Source organism: Odontesthes bonariensis, chromosome 5, assembly GCF_027942865.1.
Source record: "Odontesthes bonariensis isolate fOdoBon6 chromosome 5, fOdoBon6.hap1, whole genome shotgun sequence".
Classification (NCBI taxonomy): domain Eukaryota; kingdom Metazoa; phylum Chordata; class Actinopteri; order Atheriniformes; family Atherinopsidae; genus Odontesthes; species Odontesthes bonariensis.
The window spans coordinates 38,913,727-38,936,133 of NC_134510.1; the positions used below are offsets into that span (position 1 = coordinate 38,913,727).

The 22,407-nt window shown below is 41.4% G+C and overlaps 1 protein-coding gene across 3 annotated transcripts in view; it reads right to left on the reverse strand.

Annotated features, from left to right (window-relative positions):
- Positions 1-608: 608 nt before the first annotated feature.
- Positions 609-22,407, reverse strand: part of fli1rs (Fli-1 proto-oncogene, ETS transcription factor-related sequence) — a 33,899-nt gene continuing 12,100 nt past the window's right edge. For 2 of the 3 annotated variants that reach the window (XM_075466335.1, XM_075466336.1), the window contains exons 3-10: positions 19,421-19,590; positions 14,126-14,329; positions 11,185-11,268; positions 9,171-9,242; positions 8,609-8,671; positions 3,051-3,098; positions 2,750-2,836; positions 609-1,594 (exon numbers count right to left, since the gene is read on the reverse strand). In XM_075466335.1, the coding sequence (XP_075322450.1) occupies positions 1,071-1,594; positions 2,750-2,836; positions 3,051-3,098; positions 8,609-8,671; positions 9,171-9,242; positions 11,185-11,268; positions 14,126-14,329; positions 19,421-19,590 (1,252 nt within the window). In that variant the 3' untranslated portion in view covers positions 609-1,070. The remainder of the gene's footprint in view (positions 1,595-2,749; positions 2,837-3,050; positions 3,099-8,608; positions 8,672-9,170; positions 9,243-11,184; positions 11,269-14,125; positions 14,330-19,420; positions 19,591-22,407) is intronic. The other variant, XM_075466337.1, reaches the window with a different exon arrangement.

The window sequence follows — 22,407 nt, forward strand, 5'->3', positions numbered from 1 at the left end:
CGGATGCATACTAGATTCTCCGAAATGTTGGGTATGCATCATGAGGTTACTACTCATACTCAAACTACCCAAGATGCAACGTAACGTGACGTCGCCGATCGTCATTTCCTGTCAAAACGGCAGTTTCCAGCTAGCTACAACGAGGGTAGGTTCACTTCCTGTTTTCAAAACAAAAGCACCAATTGTATCGTAATGGCTTTCCCTCTGATAAAAGGCAACGGGTATTTTATTTTGTGAAAATAACCGGAAGTGCGTTGCTCACTGCGGCTAGCTTTAGTAGCGCCGAATTCCTGGGAACAAAATTGTAAATAGCCGGTATTTTGTCAGATCTTCAACATGTTGGGGATCTAAACGACTACTTTCTTACCTGAAAATGTTTCAAATGTTGCTAAAGTTTACAGAGTTTAGAGCTTAAGCGAAATCAGCTTCAGGCCGGCTGATTTCGGCTCGGGCAGGAGCGAAATGCATTGTGGGTAAACGCTCTGCATACTGTCTGATCGATGAGTATGCGGTTTCGAACACAGCCTAAGTGTTTTCCCCATGTGTCCGTTTCCCTCTACGGGTGTAAACTTGTGCTGCATTATGTGCTCAAACAGAAAGATGGAAGCTTTATTTTTACCTTTAGATAATGCGTAAATGTTTATTGTTACATGAAAACCATTCTGTACAATTTTGTTTTACAAAGAGTCTCTAAATGTGATAACTGCAGTTTCACCCTGTGGAGTCCTGGAACACTGGTACTACTCACAGAGCTACGGCTTTTCTTTTTTTTTTATTCCTTTTTTTTTTTTTTTAAACGGCTACTATCAAACAAAGTACTTACAAATGCAGCGAAAAATCTTAACTTGAATTACCATTAATACAGTGTGCCACGGGTATATCCATAAAAACCATCGCCTTTCGTCCATTGTTGAGAAGGAAGGGGCCACAGAAACCACCGTAATGCCTTTTACAGAATTGGACATTAGCGTCATATCACCTTGTTTTCGGACAGGGTCGGGCTCAGGCGCTCCTGGGTGGGAGCACACTTGGGTTTCTCTCCTGCGTGGTCCTGTTCAGGTGTGACGTCCTCAGTAGTACGAGCTCAGGTGGGAGTGGGAGGCGGGATGTCTGGTCATGGGTGACCCGGGGTAGATGGGGCTGTTGGGCGAGTTCCAGTATGTGGTCGGAGGGCCGAAAAAGTTGCCTGGGGAGACGGGCATCGGCGCAGGATGGCCGCCCATGAAGTTCATTTTGGGCTGGTGGCTGTGGTAGGGCTGCACGTAAGACATCTCAGTCTGGTACTTAACAATCCCGCCCTCCGCTGCGTGGTTCTGATGCGCCTGCGAGATGCCCTGGAAGTCGAACTTGTAGGCGTAGCGCTTGCCGTGCACCTTGGTCATGATGTTCTTGTCGTAGTAGTAGCGCAGAGCTCGGCTGAGCTTGTCGTAGTTCATGTTGGGCTTGCTCTTGCGCTCGCCCCAGCGCTTGGCCACCTCGTCCGGGTCGGTCATCTTGAACTCGCCGTTGGTGCCCTCCCAGGTGATGATGCCGGCGTTGTTGCTGTCGGACAGCAGCTCCAGCAGGAACTGCCACAGCTGGATCTGCCCCGAGCCTGCGAGGAAACGTCAAGCGTTAGCAAATGGAGCGCCGACCCCCGACTGTGTTCTACAGAAACAGTGAAACCAACATGGCTGCCAGGCACGGCAGTTTACATTACATTACGTTACGGTCATTTTGCAGACGCTTTTATCCAAAGCGACTTACAATAAGTGTGTTCCACATCGGTAGGCAAAAGAACTTCAGGTCACAAGAAATCATAAGTGCATTTCCTTCCAAAACCAAACAGCTAAGAGCAGAACTAGTGCCAGAGTAAGTTAGGTACCAAGACACATGGGAAGACAATTTAGGAAATAAGTGCGTAAGTTTCTGTCTAAACATCTTGGAAAATGGCATAATTAGCGTGTGTAATAATCTGCATGTAACTATTAAAGGGATAGTTCGCCTCTTTTGACATGAAGCTGTATGACATCCCATATCAGCAACATCATTTATGAACATCTTCTTACCCCCTGCTGCGTCCTGTGAGCAGAGTTCCAGCCTCGTTTTGGTGTTGATGAAGGTAGTCCGGCTAGTTTGTTGGCGTCCAGAAAATAAAGCGTCTTGCTTCTCAGAGCTCACAATCTCTTGGCCCTATTTTCTCTCCCTTCGTATCACTGCCTGCTGTGCAGACCGAGCAGCAAACACCGTAACAGGCTCGGCTGGCGGCAGCAGGCAATAATACGACGGGAGAGAAAATAGGGCCAAGAGATTGTGAGGTCTGACTTTTTCCTGGAGAACCATTTTGTGATGCAAATGTATTACTCTTTTGAACGCATATTGTTTTGAGAAGCAAAACGCTTTATTTTTTAAACCCCAGCCAACTAGCAGGACTGCCTTCATCAACACCAAAACGAGGCTGGAACTCTGCTCACAGGACGCAGCAGGGGGTAAGAAGATGTTCATAAATGATGTTGCTGATATGGGATGTCATACAGCTTCATGTCAAAAGAGGCGAACTGTCTCTTTAAGCCACAAGCAGGAGGGAGACTTTAAGATTAGCATTTGAAATGTCAATAAATGCAGCTACTCAGGACCTGCGTGGGGCCTTGGTTTTGTTGTGGCTGCAGCTTTAACAGAACACGCCAGGTCAAATATTTGTTTTACATCAAATGTGACCTTTTCACTGTGTGGCTTGGAAGAGGAGACGGACATTGGGGCAGAAACCTACCCACAGGCCTGTGAGCGCTGGGGTCAGGCAGCTTGTACGGACTTTGTTTGCCTGTTCGGTTCTTGGATGAGCTGAGGGCTTGGCCTTCTGTGAGGAAACAGCAGGGCAAACAGTCATTTTGGTGAGACGGACGCCAGATTTCGTCTCGTGTAAGCGTGATGCACATCTGCTGACACACGTGCTGCCTGAGATTCACTCCTCTTTGGAAAGTAAGCCCTTTCTTGCTTTTCGCTCGCGGTGCCAAAGCAGACAGTGTAAAGGCCTCATTTGTGTCGTCTGTCTTTTTGGTTTCGACTCTTACCTGGATTGGCGAGCCGGCTGCTAATGGGCCCCAATGTCTGATACGGGTCTGTAGAGAAGAACAAAAACAGGATCTTGGATTGTTTTCATATATAATATATATGCTATGGAGAGAATTACATTGAAATTAAGAAACCAAACTGATATTTTTGAAGAGAACTCGTCAAAATGGCTCAGCTATGTGTAACTGTAAGACCTGATTTCATATAGATCGATATAGATCTAGCTCAAACCCTCTATTAAGATTTTATTTTAAATAGTTTTTCCCTGTTTTCGAGCAGCATCCTTATATTTCTATGTATGATGTGCTTATGTTGATTCTTATTGTTTGTTTGCACTTTAATAAAACATTACAAACAAGAGTGTCACATAAAAGAAAGAAATAGAATAAAATAAATAAATATATATATACAATAGATAAAAAATGATAAGCTGCAATGAATCAGTGCTGGAGAGGTTAGAAACCCTGGGAGGGCTTATCGAGAACCTCACCATTAAGATAAATAAACAAAATTAAATGTATCTTATCAGGATAAAACAACAAATGGATTAATGAGAGGGAGAAAAAAACAAAGAATAAAAATGTCACAAAAATCAATAATCAAGCAATGAATCAAGAAATAAATTACAATAAATCAAAAGACTAAATTGCAATGGCAACTATAAACAAAAAAGAGAAGAAAAAGTATTAAGACAGTCCCATAGAGTATAGGTAATCTTTTAATTTCCTTTTCTAGATGGAAGCTGTTTGTCAGGTGAATATACTTGTTCCATTGTTGTTACTGCCCTTTTACTTCGTGCACAATCCTCCCTTCGTCATTTCATGTTATGTTTTTGTGCCCAACTGGCACATATGTGTATGTTACCAAATAAAAACGAAAAAAAAGTAAATTAAAAAAACAAAAAAAACAGGATCTTATTGAAGGTTTTTTTCTTATTAAGTCGTAATGTGCCTAGATTAACCCTTTGTTTCATCTTAAGTGCCCTCCTGAGGAGACTAAACGTGTCTTCATGCTGGATCTGCTGTTGCAAAGCTTGGTTCAGCCATATGTGTGAATAAAGTAGTGATGCTCCGATCAACATTTTTTTGGACCGATCACCGATCACCAAAATCATGATCTGCCCGATTGCGGATCACTGCCGATCACGGAAGGAATCGGACATTTCCATGCCTTTCATCTAGCAGAGAGTGCACCATTTATAGAAATTAAACCGCCAGAGGTAGCTGGGGACATGTAGAACAAGAATCTGGTGGAGTTTGCAGAAAACAATTAGAATTTTTTTTTTAATGAATTTTTTAATCTAGCCATATACATGCATTGGGTTTGATTTCAGCATCAGATTATTAAACAATGATGCAGTGGAATGACTTGAAAATCACCACAGAGGTAGCTGGGGACATGTAGAACAAGAATCTGGTGGAGTCGGCAGAGAACATTTTGATTTGGTTCAAAATGAAGTTTTCAAATCTGACTATGCAGAAATGAGTTTGATTCTGAATATGCTTCAATAATTTTGTTCTATCATTTTGTTTTAATCATTAAAAAGAACGTAGTAAAAAAACAACCAAGTAATGACAGGTGTATGTATTCCAACAAATGAAAAATCAACTTCGATATAGATTGCTGAGTTTACGGGGTGCACTTGAATGCACCATAAATCCGCTCACACGTTTTACCGTACGACGCGATGTAAACGGGCACTCGATTTTCAAGTGTAGCTAGCGCGACCGTGCCTCTCCGTAGCGCAGATGGCGTGACCGCAGTAAGTTTCACATCTTTCTGACACACTTTGAAGAAATTCCAGACAGGAGAGGTCATGTTGTCGAGATGCACTGTAGAGGTTTTGCCTGTTCGGTTCTGCACACACGTCACGTACCACATTAGAAAGTGGTCGCTAGTAATTTACGTCACGTGATCGGTTTTTTGATCGGCATATTTTTCCGATCGCCGATCAGGCTATTTTTGGGCATTATCGGCCGATCATGATCGGAGCATCACTAGAATAAAGGATCATTGGATCAGTCAGAGCTTGAATAACAGGAGCCTAGATGTCAGGATGAATCGACCAAGTCGAATAAAATGGGATTTATAAGATGGTGACATCAAAAGAAAAATCCAGAGGCGTGTTCTACATTTTAATTAAACTTTCTGTGGAGCCGAGAGACAGAAAACTAGATGAATAAATGAATACAGCACTTATATAATCTGCACATAGAAAGTTCTGTTGGCTGAACATTGAACATATGAGTCATTTTTGGTAAAAATGTCTCTAAAATGCTTGGGAGACTGAACTGTTAACCATACGATGAATATAAAGACGGGTTAAATGTCGACACTTCGTTCCTCTGAGCGAAACAGAGTCCGGATATGACTGAGATGGGTTCCTTCAGATCATACATCAGTGATGCCTATTTGCAAACTATGAATGTTCAGTGGGTGGAGACGTGGCATAGAGGCTCCGCCCACTGCCCCACCCATGCAAACACAGTCGATGTTGCTGATTTTGGTTGATCTCGGTCGAGATAAAAACTGATGTGTGGGCGGTAGTGTCCTGTCGACACTTCAGCCCTTTTCCCGCTGGTCAAAAAAAAACATCAATCTGGTTTCTGGGTGCAGGAACGTGTTGAATCTGCATTTAGTTCTACATCGCATAACTTTGCAGAAGTTGTGGCTTTTTATTGGCTCTGGCTCCCATCTGCATTGACTGTAACGCAGCACTTGGGTGCAGCAAGTGTGGACACGGCTCACTTTTTAGCAACTTTACCATCTCAACTTGGGGCTCTAAACTGGGCAATAAGAGTTCAGACCGGTGGCTGTAGGCCAGGGGTCTCAAACTGATCCGTGAAAGGGCCGGTGTGGCTGCAGGTTTCTGCTCCAACCCTGCAGCAGCACAGCTGACTTGTTTCATTCAATCAACTGAACTGGTTAAGACCTGGGCTGTGTTCCAAACCGCATACTTCTCCCACTACTCCTACTAACTTTTTGAGTTAGTATGCGAGTTTGAGTAAGCGAGAAGTTCCCGGATGCATACTAGATTCTCTGAAATGTTGGGTATGCATCATGAGGTTACTACTCATACTCAAACTACCCAAGATGCAACGTAACGTGACGTCGCCGATCGTCATTTCCTGTCAAAACGGCAGTTTCAAGCTAGCTACAACGAGGGTAGGTTCACTTCCTGTTTTCAAAACAAAAGCACCAATTGTATGGTAATGGCTTTCCCTATGATAAAAGGCAACGGGTATTTTATTTTGTGAAAATAACCGGAAGTGCGTTGCTCACTGCGGCTAGCTTTAGTAGCGCCGAATTCAGATTCAGGTTTTCAACACGTTGGGGATCTAAACGACTACTTTCTCGCCTGAAAATGTTTCAAATGTTGCTAAAGTTTACAGAGTTTAGAGCTTAAGAGAAATCAGCTTCAGGCCGGCTCAAACGGATCAGTTTGAGACCACTGCTGTTCTCATACCTGAGAACTTTGGAACTTGTTTGTACATTCCGTGGCAGACACTCTGAGTGATTGATTCAAGTGACTCGAAAACCCGATTCATTTTAGTGAGTGACCCATACAAACTCGAGTATCCCATCACTATAACACACCCCTGTCACGTTAACAAGCCACTGGATTTCTTTGAAAATCGACAGCAGGAGCAATGCCTGGTAAAGGCTGCGGTTAACAGTCGAGCACAAATGACCTCGTACAAAGTTGCATACAGAATCCCGCAGTGCAACCCGCAGTGCTCAGCTGTGGCATCTCTGAAAACAAAACACAGATCTCAGCTCAACATTGAGCATGACTCAGAGTGGCAGTTTCAAGCCTGCAACCACGTTTTGAGAAGTTGTGCAGTGCAAAACAGGCTCATTGCACTGGAAAAAATGCCCCTCCAAAAATAAGTAAAAAAACAACAAATACAAGACGTTTTGCTTGAAATAAGCAAAATAAATCTGCCAATGGAACGAGTGAAAATCAGCCTGTCAAGATTTCTTGAAATAAAATGTGATATTTAGGACTTTTGAGTTAAAAGTGATCTTGAAATTAGCTTAAAAACCTCTTCAAATGTAAAAAAAAAAAAGCTTGTTTCATGTGATATGTGACTCAAAACAATTTGTTTTCAAGACTTTTTCACTTAACAAGATATTCAAGATGTATTGTATAAAAACAAGTCCCTATATCTGGCTGGAATGGTACTTGTTAGGCAACTGTGTCTTATATCAAGTGTAATGAGATACTCAATGAGACAAATATACTTGGTAAGATTTCGATTTTTTCCAGTGTGCAGCCACTAATGCAGGGATAAATTTTAGTTGTTTTTGTTTTTTTGCACAGATCGCAAATGAAACACTTTTATTTTCTCTTTTTGAACTTTGTGTTATTTGATGTAATTGATTTTTATTCATTATAAAATATGACGTTACTTGGTGTTAGTTCAATAAAGTTGAAATGTGATTTGTCAATATTTTTTTTGGGGCGACGGGGGGCAGGTGGGGCTCTTTCAAAGTGGGGAATGACCAAAAAAGTTTGAGAACCACTCCTCTATGAGGTGCTAATTTCATTAGCTGTACCCATTCTCAAGCCCCCAAATTACAACTGCACAGAGTCCAGTGTCGGATGACATCACCAATTGGAGGTGGCAGTGCCATTCTAGTTCTGGCTCGGCTTGTTTGTCCATCTTTACTGGCTCTGCTCATCAGACTCTCTGTGCACAGAAACCTGCACATCAGCTAAAAGAAGCTGTGATTTTATCTCTTTGTTGCATTCACACCTTTTTATTTAGAGCTGTTCACACCACTTGGATTTAGAGCGATAAGCAAGGCTCATGATTTCCGTCGTCACCAATTGGCCCGGCCTGATAATAGCAGGCGATACAGAGCTGCTGATAGGACAGAGCACGTAATGCGTTAGTCACCGTTTTCTTTCAGAAAATTTCACACAAGAGTTTCACAGTTTTGTTTTTTTTTCCCTTAATATATCTCCTGCTATTAACCGGTCTACTGGTAGAGTTTAGTCTTCTCATGAACTCCCCGTAACTACATCCTGGAAGCATTTACAGAAACTATGATCACATTGTCCGGTTCATCTTTAAGTAGAGACTCTTGGCTCTAACTCCTAACGCAGTGCTTACGTGCACAGTACTGTTAGCTCGATTCTTTCATTGGAAGCTCAATAACAAGCCGGAGGAATCTCAAGTTAAATAAAGTGTTTATTGGTGGTCACACCTAAAGCATATCAGAGCTCCCGCAGGAAATCCGTCAGACCGAGCCCCGATTTCCGGGTATATTTTGTATTTATATGCCTCATTATTTCACATTGGTTGGACATGAGTAGGTTCAACATGCTTCGTCATGTTCTCTGGATCAGCCAAACAGTGTGTGTGTGTGTGTGTGTGTGTGTGTGAATCTTGCACCTGCTTTCCCAGGCTAATTGTTTTGTCTCACTATGCCTGGATCATTTAAGGTCATATATCGTGGAAAAGACAATTTAATATCACTTATAATGTCTAAGAACAAAGCCAATTTTAACAGCACACGGGTGTGAATACTTCTTAAGTGTTGGTGATACCTTGCACAATTCTCGGCGCCGGCTCCGTAACTCTTGTGCTGTGTTGGTGCTCGATTGAAGAACCTGCAAATAAAGAAAGGAATAACTTTGATCTTCAATTCAATTCAAAATGTATTTCTATAGCACATTAAAACAACCTCAGCTGACCAAAGTGCTTCACAACAGCAGCTGCATCACATATTAAGAGAGTCATCAATAAAATAGCAATAAGAATAACTTCATAAGAATTAATAAGAATAACTTCACGGATAAAAAATCTAATTTGAGATAAAATTTGCAATAAAATAGCAATAAGAATAACTTCATCACAGATAAAAATAAAATTTTAGATAAAATTAGCATTAAATTAGCAATAAGAATAACTTAATCACGGATAAAAAATACAATTTTAGATAAAATTAGCAATAAAATAACAATAACAGTAACAATAAAAGTAGCAAGCCAAGGTAAACTCCATTTCAGCTGGTGGAAGCTGTAGTGGTAGATGTGAAATCAAAGTGGACTTTATGCAAAGCCGGTCGGTGTTCACGGTTTCAGGCCTTCCCTGGTTTCGCTTTCCTACCTTTAGGCACTGCGGCAGTCATGGTGTTCGCAGGCCAGCTGTTCCTGCGGCCGATCTCATCAAAACCGCTCTCTGCACAAAAGAAAAAGGATGAGACCAGACTCTTTGAAGTGGACAGTGACAGAGGTCTGCTGAAGGAGGAAGGAAGGAAGTGAAGCCACGAGCTCAGACTCTGCAGCTCTGAAGATGACCTGCAGTTTCTTGGGTGAGCGTTCTTTTGTTCAGGCCACCGCTGTCTCCACAAAGATTGTGAATGGCGTCCCAGGAGCAGGACCCGTACCCACATTTCCTCTGTCGGTGCAGCTGTTTCCTGTCTGAAACTGGCTGTTGAGTTTTGGACTCATCAGTTTTTTGTCGACAGAGGTTCACGCTGTGCCAGGCAGCCTTTCAGACTTTTAGAAAGAGTTTTTCAACGTGGTTCTGAAACCCAACGCGTTATTTATGTATCCTTAAATCACTCGAGTAGCTCCTCTTTGCTCTTTTTTGCTCGACTCACAGGAAATGGTTGCAGTTAAACGCAGAAAAAAAAGGTGTTGCTTTGCTACGAGTTTGAAGGATGTCGCGTCTAAAGTAAAACAAATAAATAAAATAAAAAATAAAAACCCATTTTTATTCCCTGGCTTTTAATCCAGCATGAGACTCTGTTTCTGTTATTGTTTTTACATTGTTCTTATGTTTTATGCCTTATATTTCGTGTTGTTACTCATGTTCAGCACTTTGTTTCAGCCACAGCTGTTTTTAAAGGGCTTTATAAATAAAGTTGAGTTGAGTTGAGTAAAGTTACGGATGGAAATATTAAAGGTGCAGGATGGAGAAACGTTAAGACTCCTGCTGGACGCTCACGTGACTTTATTAAATAAGTTGTGTTTTTCCTGCTCAACTAAATCAAAGGAGGTGCTGTTTCTGATCATGAGATCACACACATTTTATGAGAGTTCAAGCTTCTACAGCAGATTGTCTCCAAGTTTTTAGTGTGCGTGTGAGACCTTAATCTGAATATTAATCACTAACCGCAGCAAAAAAAAATAAAAACCCCGTTTCCAGGAATTTTACAGCGTCCTGTTTGAGTTTGCAGTAGTGTTTTGAGTAAGCTTCCACCGGCAGAGAGGTTTTAGGGTGAAGTTTAAATGTTTAAATTAGGGCTGGGCGAGTTAACTCATCATTATCGCGTTAACTTGTTAACTATTTAACGCCGATAAATATTTTATCGCACGTTAACGCAGGTTTTATTATTGTAAAAGTCTGTTGAATGCATCACATTCACACAGTTACAGCAAACACCACAAAGCATGGAGGAATAAAATAAAAATAAACTAGCAGGTAACATCACCGCTACAGGTGTGAAGCTAACGGAGCTAACCGGTGCTACTTCCTGTTTTACTTGTTTCAACATAAAAGCACGTATTTCAAAATAAATGTTTAAAAAAAACTCCTGCATTTACAGCCAAGTTGAATTGTCTTCTCAGCGTAGTAGTTCCAGTCTAAAATATCACTTAAAGGCAAAACACACAACTGATAGCAGCAAGTCATTCAAGGAAACAGACAGTGGAGCGAGGCTTCTACATAAAAACTACAGAAAGATGCTGATGTTAAAAGTGTGTTTGCACAACAAATGTTATGGCACTTTCATTCATATGGCAGCACATTTAAAATAAAGCTAAATGCTAAAAGCTATACGCTACTTTTGGATTCAGTTTTGGATTTTGCGTACAAATGCGATTAATCGCGATTAATCAGGGAAATCATGTGATTAATTAGATTAAACATTTTAATCGTTGCCCAGCCCTAGTTTAAATCCTAGAGAAAAGAAGGAATTGTATAATTCTAACCTCAAACGTAGCTGGACTCGTTGCAGCCGTTGTTTTATCTCATCTGTGGGTGTGCTTGTCTTTTTTAAAGCGTCTTATTGTGACCGAACCAGGTTTTACGATCAAAGACTCAAAGCTTTGATCCGATCGGTTACCGAGCCGAACGTCTCCCAGAGAGTTGACGATGGTCCGAGTGGGAATCTCACCTGCTTTCACCTGTAGTCTGGGCTGAGGTGGAGGTGGTGGTGTGTTGTTGGTGGGAGTTGTGGAGTAGGAGAATGTGGGGCTACCTGAAACCAAGGAAAAGGGAAACGAATGAATGAAATGCTATGACGAACACTTGGAAGGTGTTGGCTGTGCCGCAGCTTCAACACTGGGTCATGTTGCTCTCCTCCAACTGTGTGGATGGAGCAGCTTAATGTATTTATTTTGTATTTGTGGCTGTGTCATCGGTCATGTGCTGACAGACCTATCAGGTCTATCAGATGATGAGGACATTTACCGTCAGGTTCCAATGTTATACGCTCAAGCTAATGTTCTAGTTTGGGAAATTTGGATATTGCTCTGATTAAGTTAAACTGAACTTGTTAACCCCCTAGGGTTAATTATTGGACCTAAAGGTACCTATATGTACCTTTTTGAGGGTCCAAAAGGTACATATATGTACTCAAGTGGTAAAAGGTACCTATATGTACCTCTTTTCTACATGCTGGGGTACAATAGACAGTCTGTGTTAGGCTACTTCAGTATAAGGGTACAAAATTGCCACCAGAGGTACAAGATTGGTCTCTGTAAGGTACAAACCACAAGGGTACAAAACTATACCTTCTGAGGGTACTGCCCCAGGGACAAGCCATCGTACCCCTAAAGGTAAAATTCTGTTCCTTAGTTTCTGAGAGTGTATACGGCACACATGGTGCAATTATAAAAAAAAAGCGAGCCTTCAGAGATGGAAGGTGGCTTATAATGATGCATTAAGACTTTAGTTAAAGAAGCCCAGATGGAGAAGTGCCGGTGAACTGTTTGTGTCTGCGAATGTCAGCTCTTTGATGGCTGTTTTAAGGAAGCTTATGTATGAATTTATTTGCTGGCTAAATGAGTTTAATAATAGAATTATCCTACTGTTGACTAATGTTAAATATAGTGCAGTAAGATATACTTTTGTATATTGGAAACATTGGTATGATTGCCTCCTAAAATATTAGGAGTGTTTTATTATTATTTTTATTATTATTATCTATTTATTATAATTTTTTTTTTGTTTTATGAATGTTCTTCTTTTTTTTGTAACTGATTTTTTTATTTGACATATAAATACATACATACAAACACAAACTTAACTAATACAGAGGGGGTGTATATTATATGCAGTCATATTTGCTTAAAGTTCTTTAAAAGTCATTTCTCTCTTTTTTTGTAATTTTTATTAATTTTGTAATTAATAAAAAAATAATAATAATAATTAAAAAAAAAAAAAAAACAAGAATATAGAGGTAACTAGAGTCGAACTAGAGATGAATGTTCTTTTTATGTACTTTTATAATTGATTGTTTTTCTATGTGATCTGGACTACGAGTCTTTAATAAATCTATCTATGTATGATTAAAACAGCTGGAAATAAGTAAGAAGGGATGTTCCAGCCTTCCCTTCTGGGTCTGCGGTCTCATTTTGTAATGTTGCATTGAAAATCCACCAGAATAGGCCTGCAGTGATTTGCAGAAGCCAAACTGCTGCTTCTTCAGTCACAGACACATTAAATAAAACCATGAGGTCATGCAGCAAAGACCCAAAATCATGATGACGTGCAGGATTTATGCCAAACGCAGGAAGCATCCGTTAGAAAAGAGGAACTACAGTCACAACACTCACAGAAGACCAGAAAGTTGGTAAACAACGGTTTGTCTCGAGCGCCTCATGAAAACAAAGAGTTCCCACATTGTGAGATGTTTCTGTTTTGTCCACTTTAACCCTAATCCCTGATAGGGGACATTTTTGTCCACTTGGGGTGTACTTTCTCCTCTAATTTCACACTGTAGATAGTGATACTCGTCATATTTGGTCCAGTTGTGCATTTTTGACTATTTTTTCGAATTTCAAACATTCATTATAATGGATGTCTATGGGAGCCGTTTCTGTAATCTGCCATTGCAGAAAAACTAAAAAGCTGTAAAAACTGATGTTGTAGCTCATCAATGACATATCCCAGACCTAATAATCCCCCATATAATATTTCACTTTGCATTGCATACATTGAAAATACAGCAGTTTTTGTGTGTGTTTTTTAACAGAAATTGGTGTTTACCTCATATACACTAGTATTTAAAGGGTTAATTTTTTTTAAATAATTGAAAACTTGGTGGTTATGATACTGGCACCTAAAGGCTTAAAATTTGGGCTAAAAAGTTCAAATTGGCATCTAAAGGGTTCGTTTTTTTAAATAATTGAAAACTTGGTAGTTATGATCAGAACTGAAGTGGAATAAAAGATCTATGAAAAAAAAAGCGGGAAAAATATTAAAATATGATGTTTTTAGGTCATTTTAAAAGGGGACAAAAATGTCCCTTTTCAGAAATTAAGGAGTTTTTTGTTTTTAAATCAAACATAGCAAAAAATTAAAGATCCCTAAAAATCAATGTTGCTGCTGATCATTTACATATCCCAGACCATAATAATCCCCCCTCAACAATTCCACTTTGCATTCTATATATTGAAAATATAGCAGTTTTTGTGTTTGTTTTTCTTTTCACAGAAATTGGCGTTTACATCATATAAACCAGTATTTAAAGGGTTCAGTTTTTGAAAATAATTGAAAACTTGGTAGTTATGATCAGAACTGAAGTGGAATAAAAGATCTACGAAAGAAAAAGCAGAAAAAAATATTAACATATGATGTTTTTAGGTCGTTTTAAAAGAGGACAAAAATGTCCCTTTTCAGAAATTAAGTTGTGTTATAAATCAGGTATGAGGGTTAAGGTAGAATTTCAATCAATTTTAAAGTCATGAAGGGAAAAAAAGGCTGAAGCAAGCACAGCTGAAGTCTGTCGGAACAACGACAACCTTTTGAACCTTGCTGACGACCACCAGACGACAGGAGGCGAACAATGTTATCAGCTGCAGAGATATGTCAGAGACGTGGGGGGGGCTTACTCTGCCGGAGGTAGCTGAGGTGCGACAGCAGGATGTCGGCGTTGTAGGCCGACGTGAGCCGCATCATGTCGTCTTTGGTCATCTTGCACAGGGCCTTGCCGTCCAACGCCTGGAAGAGCGCCACGTCCACCTCCTCCAGGACGTACTCCTTGATGGCCCAGTCCAGCCACTGCCGCACGTGGTCCTGGGTCCAGACCTCAGGATCTGGGAACAGGGAGGGGGAGGAGCTTAACCACTTAAGTTTCAGAGCCTGCGCAGACACACTGATGGTGTTCTGGTTTTCATGCTTTAAAGGGACAGTTTGCCTCTTTTGACATGAAGCTGTGTAACATCCCATATCAGCAACATCATTTATGAACATCTTCTTACCCCCTGCTGCGTCCTGTGAGCAGAGTTCCAGCCTCGTTTTGGTGTTGATGAAGGTAGTCCGGCTAGTTGGCTGGGGTTTAAAAAATAAAGCGTTTTGCTTCTCAAAACAATATGCGTTCAACAGAGTAATACATTTGCATCACAAAATGGTTCTCCAGAAAAAGTCAGACCTCACAATCGCTTGGCCGCTTTTCTCTCCCTTCGTATCACTGCCTGCTGCCGCCTGCCGACAGCCGCGCCTGTTACGGTGTTTGCTGCTCGGTCTGCACAGCAGGCAGTGATATGAAGGGAGAGAAAATAGGGCCAAGAGATTGTGAGGTCTGACTTTTTCCTGGAGAACGATTTTGTTATGCAAATGTATTACTCTGTTGAACGCATATTGTTCTGAGAAGCAAAACGCTTTATTTTTTAAACCCCAGCCAACTAGCCGGACTACCTTCATCAACACCAAAACGAGGCTGGAACTCTGCTCACAGGACGCAGCAGGGGGTAAGAAGATGTTCAGAAATGATGCTGCTGATATGGGATGTCATACAGCTTCGTGTCAAAAGAGGCGAACTATCCCTTTAAAAGAAGTTCCAAACAAAAGGTTGAAGAGTTCTTAATAATAACCGGGGTTGAGCTGATCTGCAGAAGAAGTGACTTCCTGTGCAAACATTTGAAGAAACACTGAAAGGCAAAGTTTATCTGTGCGGATCTTACATCTGAGCTTAAGACCAGGAAGTACAAACCGGCCGAGTCGAAGCCCCCAGCACACCAAGCATTTAAAGCATTTAAAGTTTGCATTTATGTCTGAAGGGAATCTTTTAAGTCTCTCGTTCCGGGGTGAAAACATGACGTAGTAAGTTGTTTGTTTGTTCGGATGACATCAAAGTGCTGAGTAACACCGGAAACGACTGATGACACCAAGACTTCCTCGTTACTGATTGTGAAAAGGTGGTCGGGTGGGTATTACCACTCAGTGAAAGCTCAAAACCTGCTCCTCAGCTGTATTCTGTTCACCTTCATGATGAAAACAAACACATTCGTTAGACTGTCACCTGTATTTTAATCTTATTTTATCCAAGGTAAAAAGTGTTTAAATGAACAGTTAACCCATAAAACACTGCAGGCAGGCACCTTATGGGATGGAAACAGTCGAAACCCCCCGGTAGACTTTCTAAAATCTTGTTTTCCACATTAAAAGCCTTAAACGTCCTTAAGGAAACGTCACAGAGTGGGACAAGGAAACGTTACAGAGTGGGAGAAGGAAACGTCACAGAGTGGGAGAAGGAAACGTCACAGAGTGGGAGAAGGAAACGTCACAGAGTGGGAGAAGGAAACGTCACAGAGTGGGAGAAGGAAACGTCACAGAGTGGGAGAAGGAAACGTCACAGAGCGGGAGAAGGAAACGTCACAGAGCGGGAGAAGGAAACGTCACAGAGCGGGAGAAGGAAACGTCACAGAGTGGGAGAAGGAAACGTTACAGAGTGGGAGAAGGAAACGTCACAGAGCGGGAGAAGGAAACGTCACAGAGTGGGAGAAGGAAATGTTACAGAGTGGGAGAAGGAAATGTTACAGAGTGGGAGAAGGAAACGTTACAGAGTGGGAGAAGGAAACGTCACAGAGTGGGAGAAGGAAATGTTACAGAGTGGGAGAAGGAAACGTCACAGAGCGGGAGAAGGAAACGTCACAGAGCGGGAGAAGGAAACGTCACAGAGTGGGAGAAGGAAACGTTACAGAGTGGGAGAAGGAAACGTCACAGAGTGGGAGAAGGAAACGTCACAGAGTGGGAGAAGGAAACGTTACAGAGTGGGAGAAGGAAACGTTACAGAGAAGGAGAAGGAAACGTCACAGAGCGGGAGAAGGAAACGTCACAGAGTGGGAGAAGGAAACGTCACAGAGTGGGAGAAGGAAACGTTACAGAGTGGGAGAAGGAAACGTCACAGAGCGGGAGAAGGAAACGTCACAGAGCGGGAGAAGGAAACGTCACAGAGTGGGAGAAGGAAACGTCACAGAGTGGGAGAAGGAAACGTCACAGAGTGGGAGAAGGAAACGTCACAGAGTGGGAGAAGGAAACGTTACAGAGTGGGAGAAGGAAACGTCACAGAGTGGGAGAAGGAAACGTTACAGAGTGGGAGAAGGAAACGTCACAGAGTGGGAGAAGGAAACGTCACAGAATGGGAGAAGGAAACGTTACAGAGTGGGAGAAGGAAACGTTACAGAGGGAGAAGGAAACGTCACAGAGTGGGAGAAGGAAACGTTACAGAGGGAGAAGGAAACGTCACAGAGTGGGAGAAGGAAACGTCACAGAGTGGGAAAAGATTCTCTGTTTTTTGATCCAGTAAATTCAAGTTGCTCATTTCCAGAAGCAAGCAAAGTGTGAGTGGTGTGAGCGGCGGGCACCACACCCTCGGGTCCTGATTGTTTTAGTCGCACATGCTGCTCTGATGCAACATCCGGCCATTATTAAGCAGAAACACCCTGCTGATGACTCACTGATCAATCTGCTTGGAATTTACGTGAATTTCAACTTGTCCGTGACACTCGCCTCCGTCTGAGACCACAAACGAGCCTCCGAGGGTCCTTTAGAGCGGATTCTGGGAGTTCTGCAGGATGTTGTTGTTTTAGTGACTCATACAGAGGCTGAAGGAGACAGATTAAGACTCACTGGTGTCTTAGTATCCAGCCCTCATCTGTGACTTTCCTCTTCATCATCTGAACGCATCTCATCCTTATGAGGATGTAAATCTTTTAAAATGGGTGACGAATATACAGTTTTCGCTGCTATTTTTTTTCTTTTTTTTACCAGATGATGAGTAAATGTTGCTTTTTTTCTGCCTCTGGATTCGTGCATGAACACATGAACATTGATTTATGGCTGCTGGATGGTGAGATTGACTCGCCAACGAGATAAATGTCAACGCTGTGACCTTTAAGCACAAACATCGGAGCTCTAAATGGTTTTACGATATGAGATTTAATGGCAATAACAAAAATATGCTGTAGCCAAGTTTATCTTTCAGATTTTTCCTGAAAAATTTCAGTTGTAGCTGCTGGTTATTCGTCTTCTCTCATAATCGGGGTGAAAAGGGAAGCGGGCAGATTTAAAACTGAGACGTTTATTCCTCTTTGTTCTCTTTAACATCACATTTCTACAGTGTTAAATTTATCCTTCACACTTTCTGAATGGCGTTGGCTTTAAACCCCAACGTCACGTCACTCGTGGCGCCCGGCGGCGGCGGCTGGCTTGTATTGGTTAGAGCAGAAATACTCATTATGCGGCTCCTCCAGCTTTAATTGGCGGCTCGCACTCACATAGTAGCTTTTTTTTATACTTTCTTTTTATTGTTTTTCTTTAGCAGTGTATAACATCATGCAAGGGGAAGGGGAGTGGGGGGAAACAAATAAAAAACAAAAAAGTGAAAAAGAACATGTTGGATCACCATGTTTCTACAGTTTGATCAATTTTCGATGTCAATGTGATTGTCCTTGTCCTGTCGTTTTTATTTCTCCCACTTCCGGCAGTATTGACCTTCTTGAGTCCTTATTTTATAAGTCAGTTGTTCCATGATATGTATTTCGTCCATAACTTTCAACCAATCTTCCTGGGATGGTGGGTCTGTCTTGTACCATTTTCTTGTAATTGCCTTTTTACAGGCTACTAACATAATTTTCAACATGTATCTATCATCTCTCAACACAACATTTTCCGTAATAACACCAAGATATAATAATGTACAAGACTTGGATACAACATAACCCAAAATTCTGCACATAACCAAATGAACATCTTCCCAGAATTTTGTGATTTTAGAACAGAGCCAGAACACATGTGAGTGGTTCACATTTACATCTCCACAGCTTCTCCAACATGGCTGTGGTAATGAAGTATGTTTATTCCTAATTTTGGGTGTTATAAAAAATCTAATTAAATTTTTCCAGAAATGTAGTCTCCAAACACGTGATGATGTTGTTGACTGCTGTGTTTTCCAAATATGTGACCATTCATCATCAGATATGTTCACACCTAGCTCTGTCTGCCACTTCAGTTTTACATATGTCGTTGTATTCACCCTTGCCTCCATTATATGCCCATAAATTGTAGAGATTATTCTGAATTTCTTTGCGTTATAGGCTTCAGTTATGGTTTTGGTTATTGAATTTTTGTGCTTTTTTTTATTTCTTTATTGAAAAAGTTCCTCATCTGCAAGTATCTAAAATGATCTGGGTTCGCATAGTAGCTTATAACAATATGGTAACAATAACAATATTTTTTTTCAAATAACACACAGTGAATACTGCACAGTATTAGGTAATTTTATTAATTTTGCGTTTATGAAGTATTCTTATTAAGTATTAATTAAGGCTTAATGGTGTTTCCTAAAGGGGGCACACTGGCAAACCTGGCAACGCAGCCCGCTTAAACCACCGTCACACTTGACCGCACGCTAGCTCCTTTAGCCAGCGCGAGATGCAGGCACCATGGATCAGTTTTTGATTAAAAAAGGGCAAAAACCAGCACAAAAACCATGCTCATCCTGAATGTCTCACTATGATTACAACAACAAACTACAAATACAACATGAAGAAAGTCGAGGACATGCACGCCAGCTTCCACTCATCCCAGTATTAAGGTAAATGTGGTCTGAATTGAAAATGTATTGGCTGTGTTGTTTCTTTTTTTGTGGGATGTTTTATATGTAGAAATGCATATTTGCAAAAGGGGACTTTAGTATGTTGTGGTAAAAGTGGTTCTAACCTTGATTTTGCTCTTCGTCCAATGTGGCTGTAGTGAATAAAATAGTGAGTATCACTGGGTTGGAGAAAGCAGAAAGGCCGTGCCCGTGTCTGATTCACTTAAGGCTGTTGCACAAGCGCCATGTGTGCCAGCTGTTGGGAAACCGTCTTGTGACGGGGAGCGTGTGACTGAGCGACTGCACTCACCTGCTGGCACGATGACCCTCTTCTCCTCGGTGTTGCTGCTGGGTGGGGCGGCGGTCTGGGGGCTGACGCGGGGCTCGGGGTACGAGGCCTGGTACGGCATCAGGGCCCCGTCATTGCTCATGTGTCTGGAGCGCTTGGTGGTGACGCTGCAGTCAACTGGCGACTCGCGGCTGCAACAAACACAGGAAGAGGCTGTTGGTCGAGGTTTTTCCCTCTAATGGTTTGAGGAATAATTTGAACTTTTAGATATCTTATAGACGTTTAATATTTGATTTGAAACAGAATTAAAGGTTTCCTCCCCAAACAGACCAGGAGAAACTCCTCCATGCATTCATCTCCAGTAGACTCCATCACTGTAACGCTCTTTTAACTGGACTTCCCAAAAAGAGCATTAAACATCTGCAGCTCATCCAGAACGCTGCTGCTGGAGTTTTAACCCGGACTAAGAGATCTGAACATATCACAGCAGCTTTAAAATCTTTACTCTGGCTTCCAGTCAGTCACAGAATAGATTTTAAAAGCCTGCTGATGGTTTACAATCTGTGATCTGTTCAGAGAATATAAAGCCAGCAGAGCTCTTAGATCCAAGGACTCAGGTCAGCTGGTCCAGTCCAGAGTCCAGACTAAACATGGAGAAGCAGCATTTAGCTGTTATGCTGCAAACAAGTGGAACAAACTGCCAGTGGAGATTAAACTTTCACCAAATGGAGACATTTTTAAATCCAGGTTAAAAACATTTCTGTTCTCATGTGTCTATGCATGAAATCTGCACGCTATCTTTGAACTTTTCTGGTTTTTAAATTCATTTAAATGAATTTATTTGTTTCTCTTTATATTCTTTTATATATTTTTAATGCTTCTTCCACTCCCTGCTGCAATGCTTTTATTTTATGTGAAGCACTTTGAACTGTTTTGTACATGAAATGTGCTACAAATAAATTTGATTTGATTTGATTTGATAATATTTCCATGTCGGTACGTTTAATGTCCGTTTCAGAAGAGGACCGTACGATGGCCGCCAGAGTCTGGTGTAATGTCAGACTTTGTCTGGAGCTCAGAGGACATGAGCAGGCAGCAGCTTTGACCTCATGCATCACCATGAGAACTATTCTGCACTCGTACAGTCTGAGTCTCCGTTCTGCTGTAAGATATCCAGAGATGGGGACTCGAGTCACTGTGACTTGGACTCGAGTCGACTCGAGTCGCTGTTTTGATGACTTGTGACTTGACTTGACAAAAAATAAAAGACTTGAGACTCGACTCGGACGTGGAAGTTAAAGACTTGGCACTTGACTTGACTTGAGACACGATGACTTGAATGACTTGAGTGTTAAGCATCTAGCATAACTTCCAACTTTGTTTGTCATTTGAAGATCCATTCTGACCAGTAAGTGCTCGTCAAATTAGCTAATACAGGGCTCTCAAGTCTCACGCAATGAGCGTGAAACACACGCATTTCAACAAGTTCACACGCTCACACGCCACACATGCCATTTCTCACGCTGAGAAATGATCAACTTCGCCGCACAGAAATTCTAATGGCCGATACTATAAACGAGTCAATGGCAGGTTACTGTGCGGTCGTACAGCTCAGAATAGCTCAATACAGCTGTCTTGATTTAGCAACCCATCGGCAAATCACAAAATAGAATTTCTCAGCCAATCAAAAAACAGAATTTCTTGTTGCCGGGTGAGGTCTGAAATAGCTTTCAGCTGCAAGCACGCGTGCAGAAGTTGTAGACGAGCTGGAGGTGGAAGAGAACCGCCAGGATCATCAGCAGGTCATATCTTCATTTATTTGAATCTTTTATTAGTTACTATAGTTTTCCTACTCTTTGTAAAAGACCAATACCTGCCGATTAAAGTGTTTGTTGGAGTAGTAGGCCTAAATATTCAGCACACACCCTCTGACATGAGCAACTTAATGAAAAATATGTAGGAGTGTAATTAGGCTTCCGTGATTAATTCTTTTCAAAGGTGACTGGTATGAACAGATTCCCAATAAGGCCATCTACAATTACCAAACTGGTATTAGTTCTGCCGCACTGAAATGCTGATGCAGAGAGGGTTTTTTCCATGGTGGGGCTCAATAAAACCAAGACCAAGAACACTTTGGCTCTGAATGGAACTCTGTCATCCATCATGACTGTGAAAATGGCTGACATTGAGCCACAGTGCTTTAAATGGGAGCCCCCAATATCAGTCATCAAGCATCAAAATCTGCCACAAACACTCACAACAACACTTTGCAAACCTAAAACAATTTATTTTAAAATATAGCAGAATTTAGTGTAAAAGTGAAGATTTGTGATTTTGGTATATATAAAACAATTTCTTTGTTCTTTAAGTAGCTAGTTTATGGCGATCGGATACTGCAAGGGACCAGCCCCCCCCCCCACGCGCACACGCCCCGCGCACATGGCCCGGCCCCTGCCCCGCCCGAATCTCACTCCAAGCAAACTTGAAAACTTGAGAGCCCTGCTAATATTATCCTGTTAGCCTAGCCGGTAGTTAGCTAACGTTAGCTTGTTATGATACGGGGTGGACAGGTTGGACACATTGGCCAATGATGTTTACTGACAGTTACTTATATCTTTGTCTTTTCACTTTATTAAGATCAGATACTGCAGGTAAAATTGCAATAATAAGGTGACTTAACTTTGACTTGACTTGCCCAAGAAAAAATTACTTGGGACTTGAAAGCTAAGACTTGGGACTTAGTTGAGACTTGAAAGCTAAGACTTGGGACTTACTTGAGACTTGAAAGCTAAGACTTGGGACTTACTTGAGACTTGAAAGCTAAGACTTGAGACTTACTTGAGACTTGCACATGTGTGACTTGGTCCCATCTCTGAAGATATCAGCTTTAAATATTAATACAATAATGTGCATTTAGCAGGTGGAACTACGACTACTATTTAAGTGTCTTGAGATGACATTTGTTGTATTTGGCGCTATATAAATAAAACTGAATTGAATTGAATTGA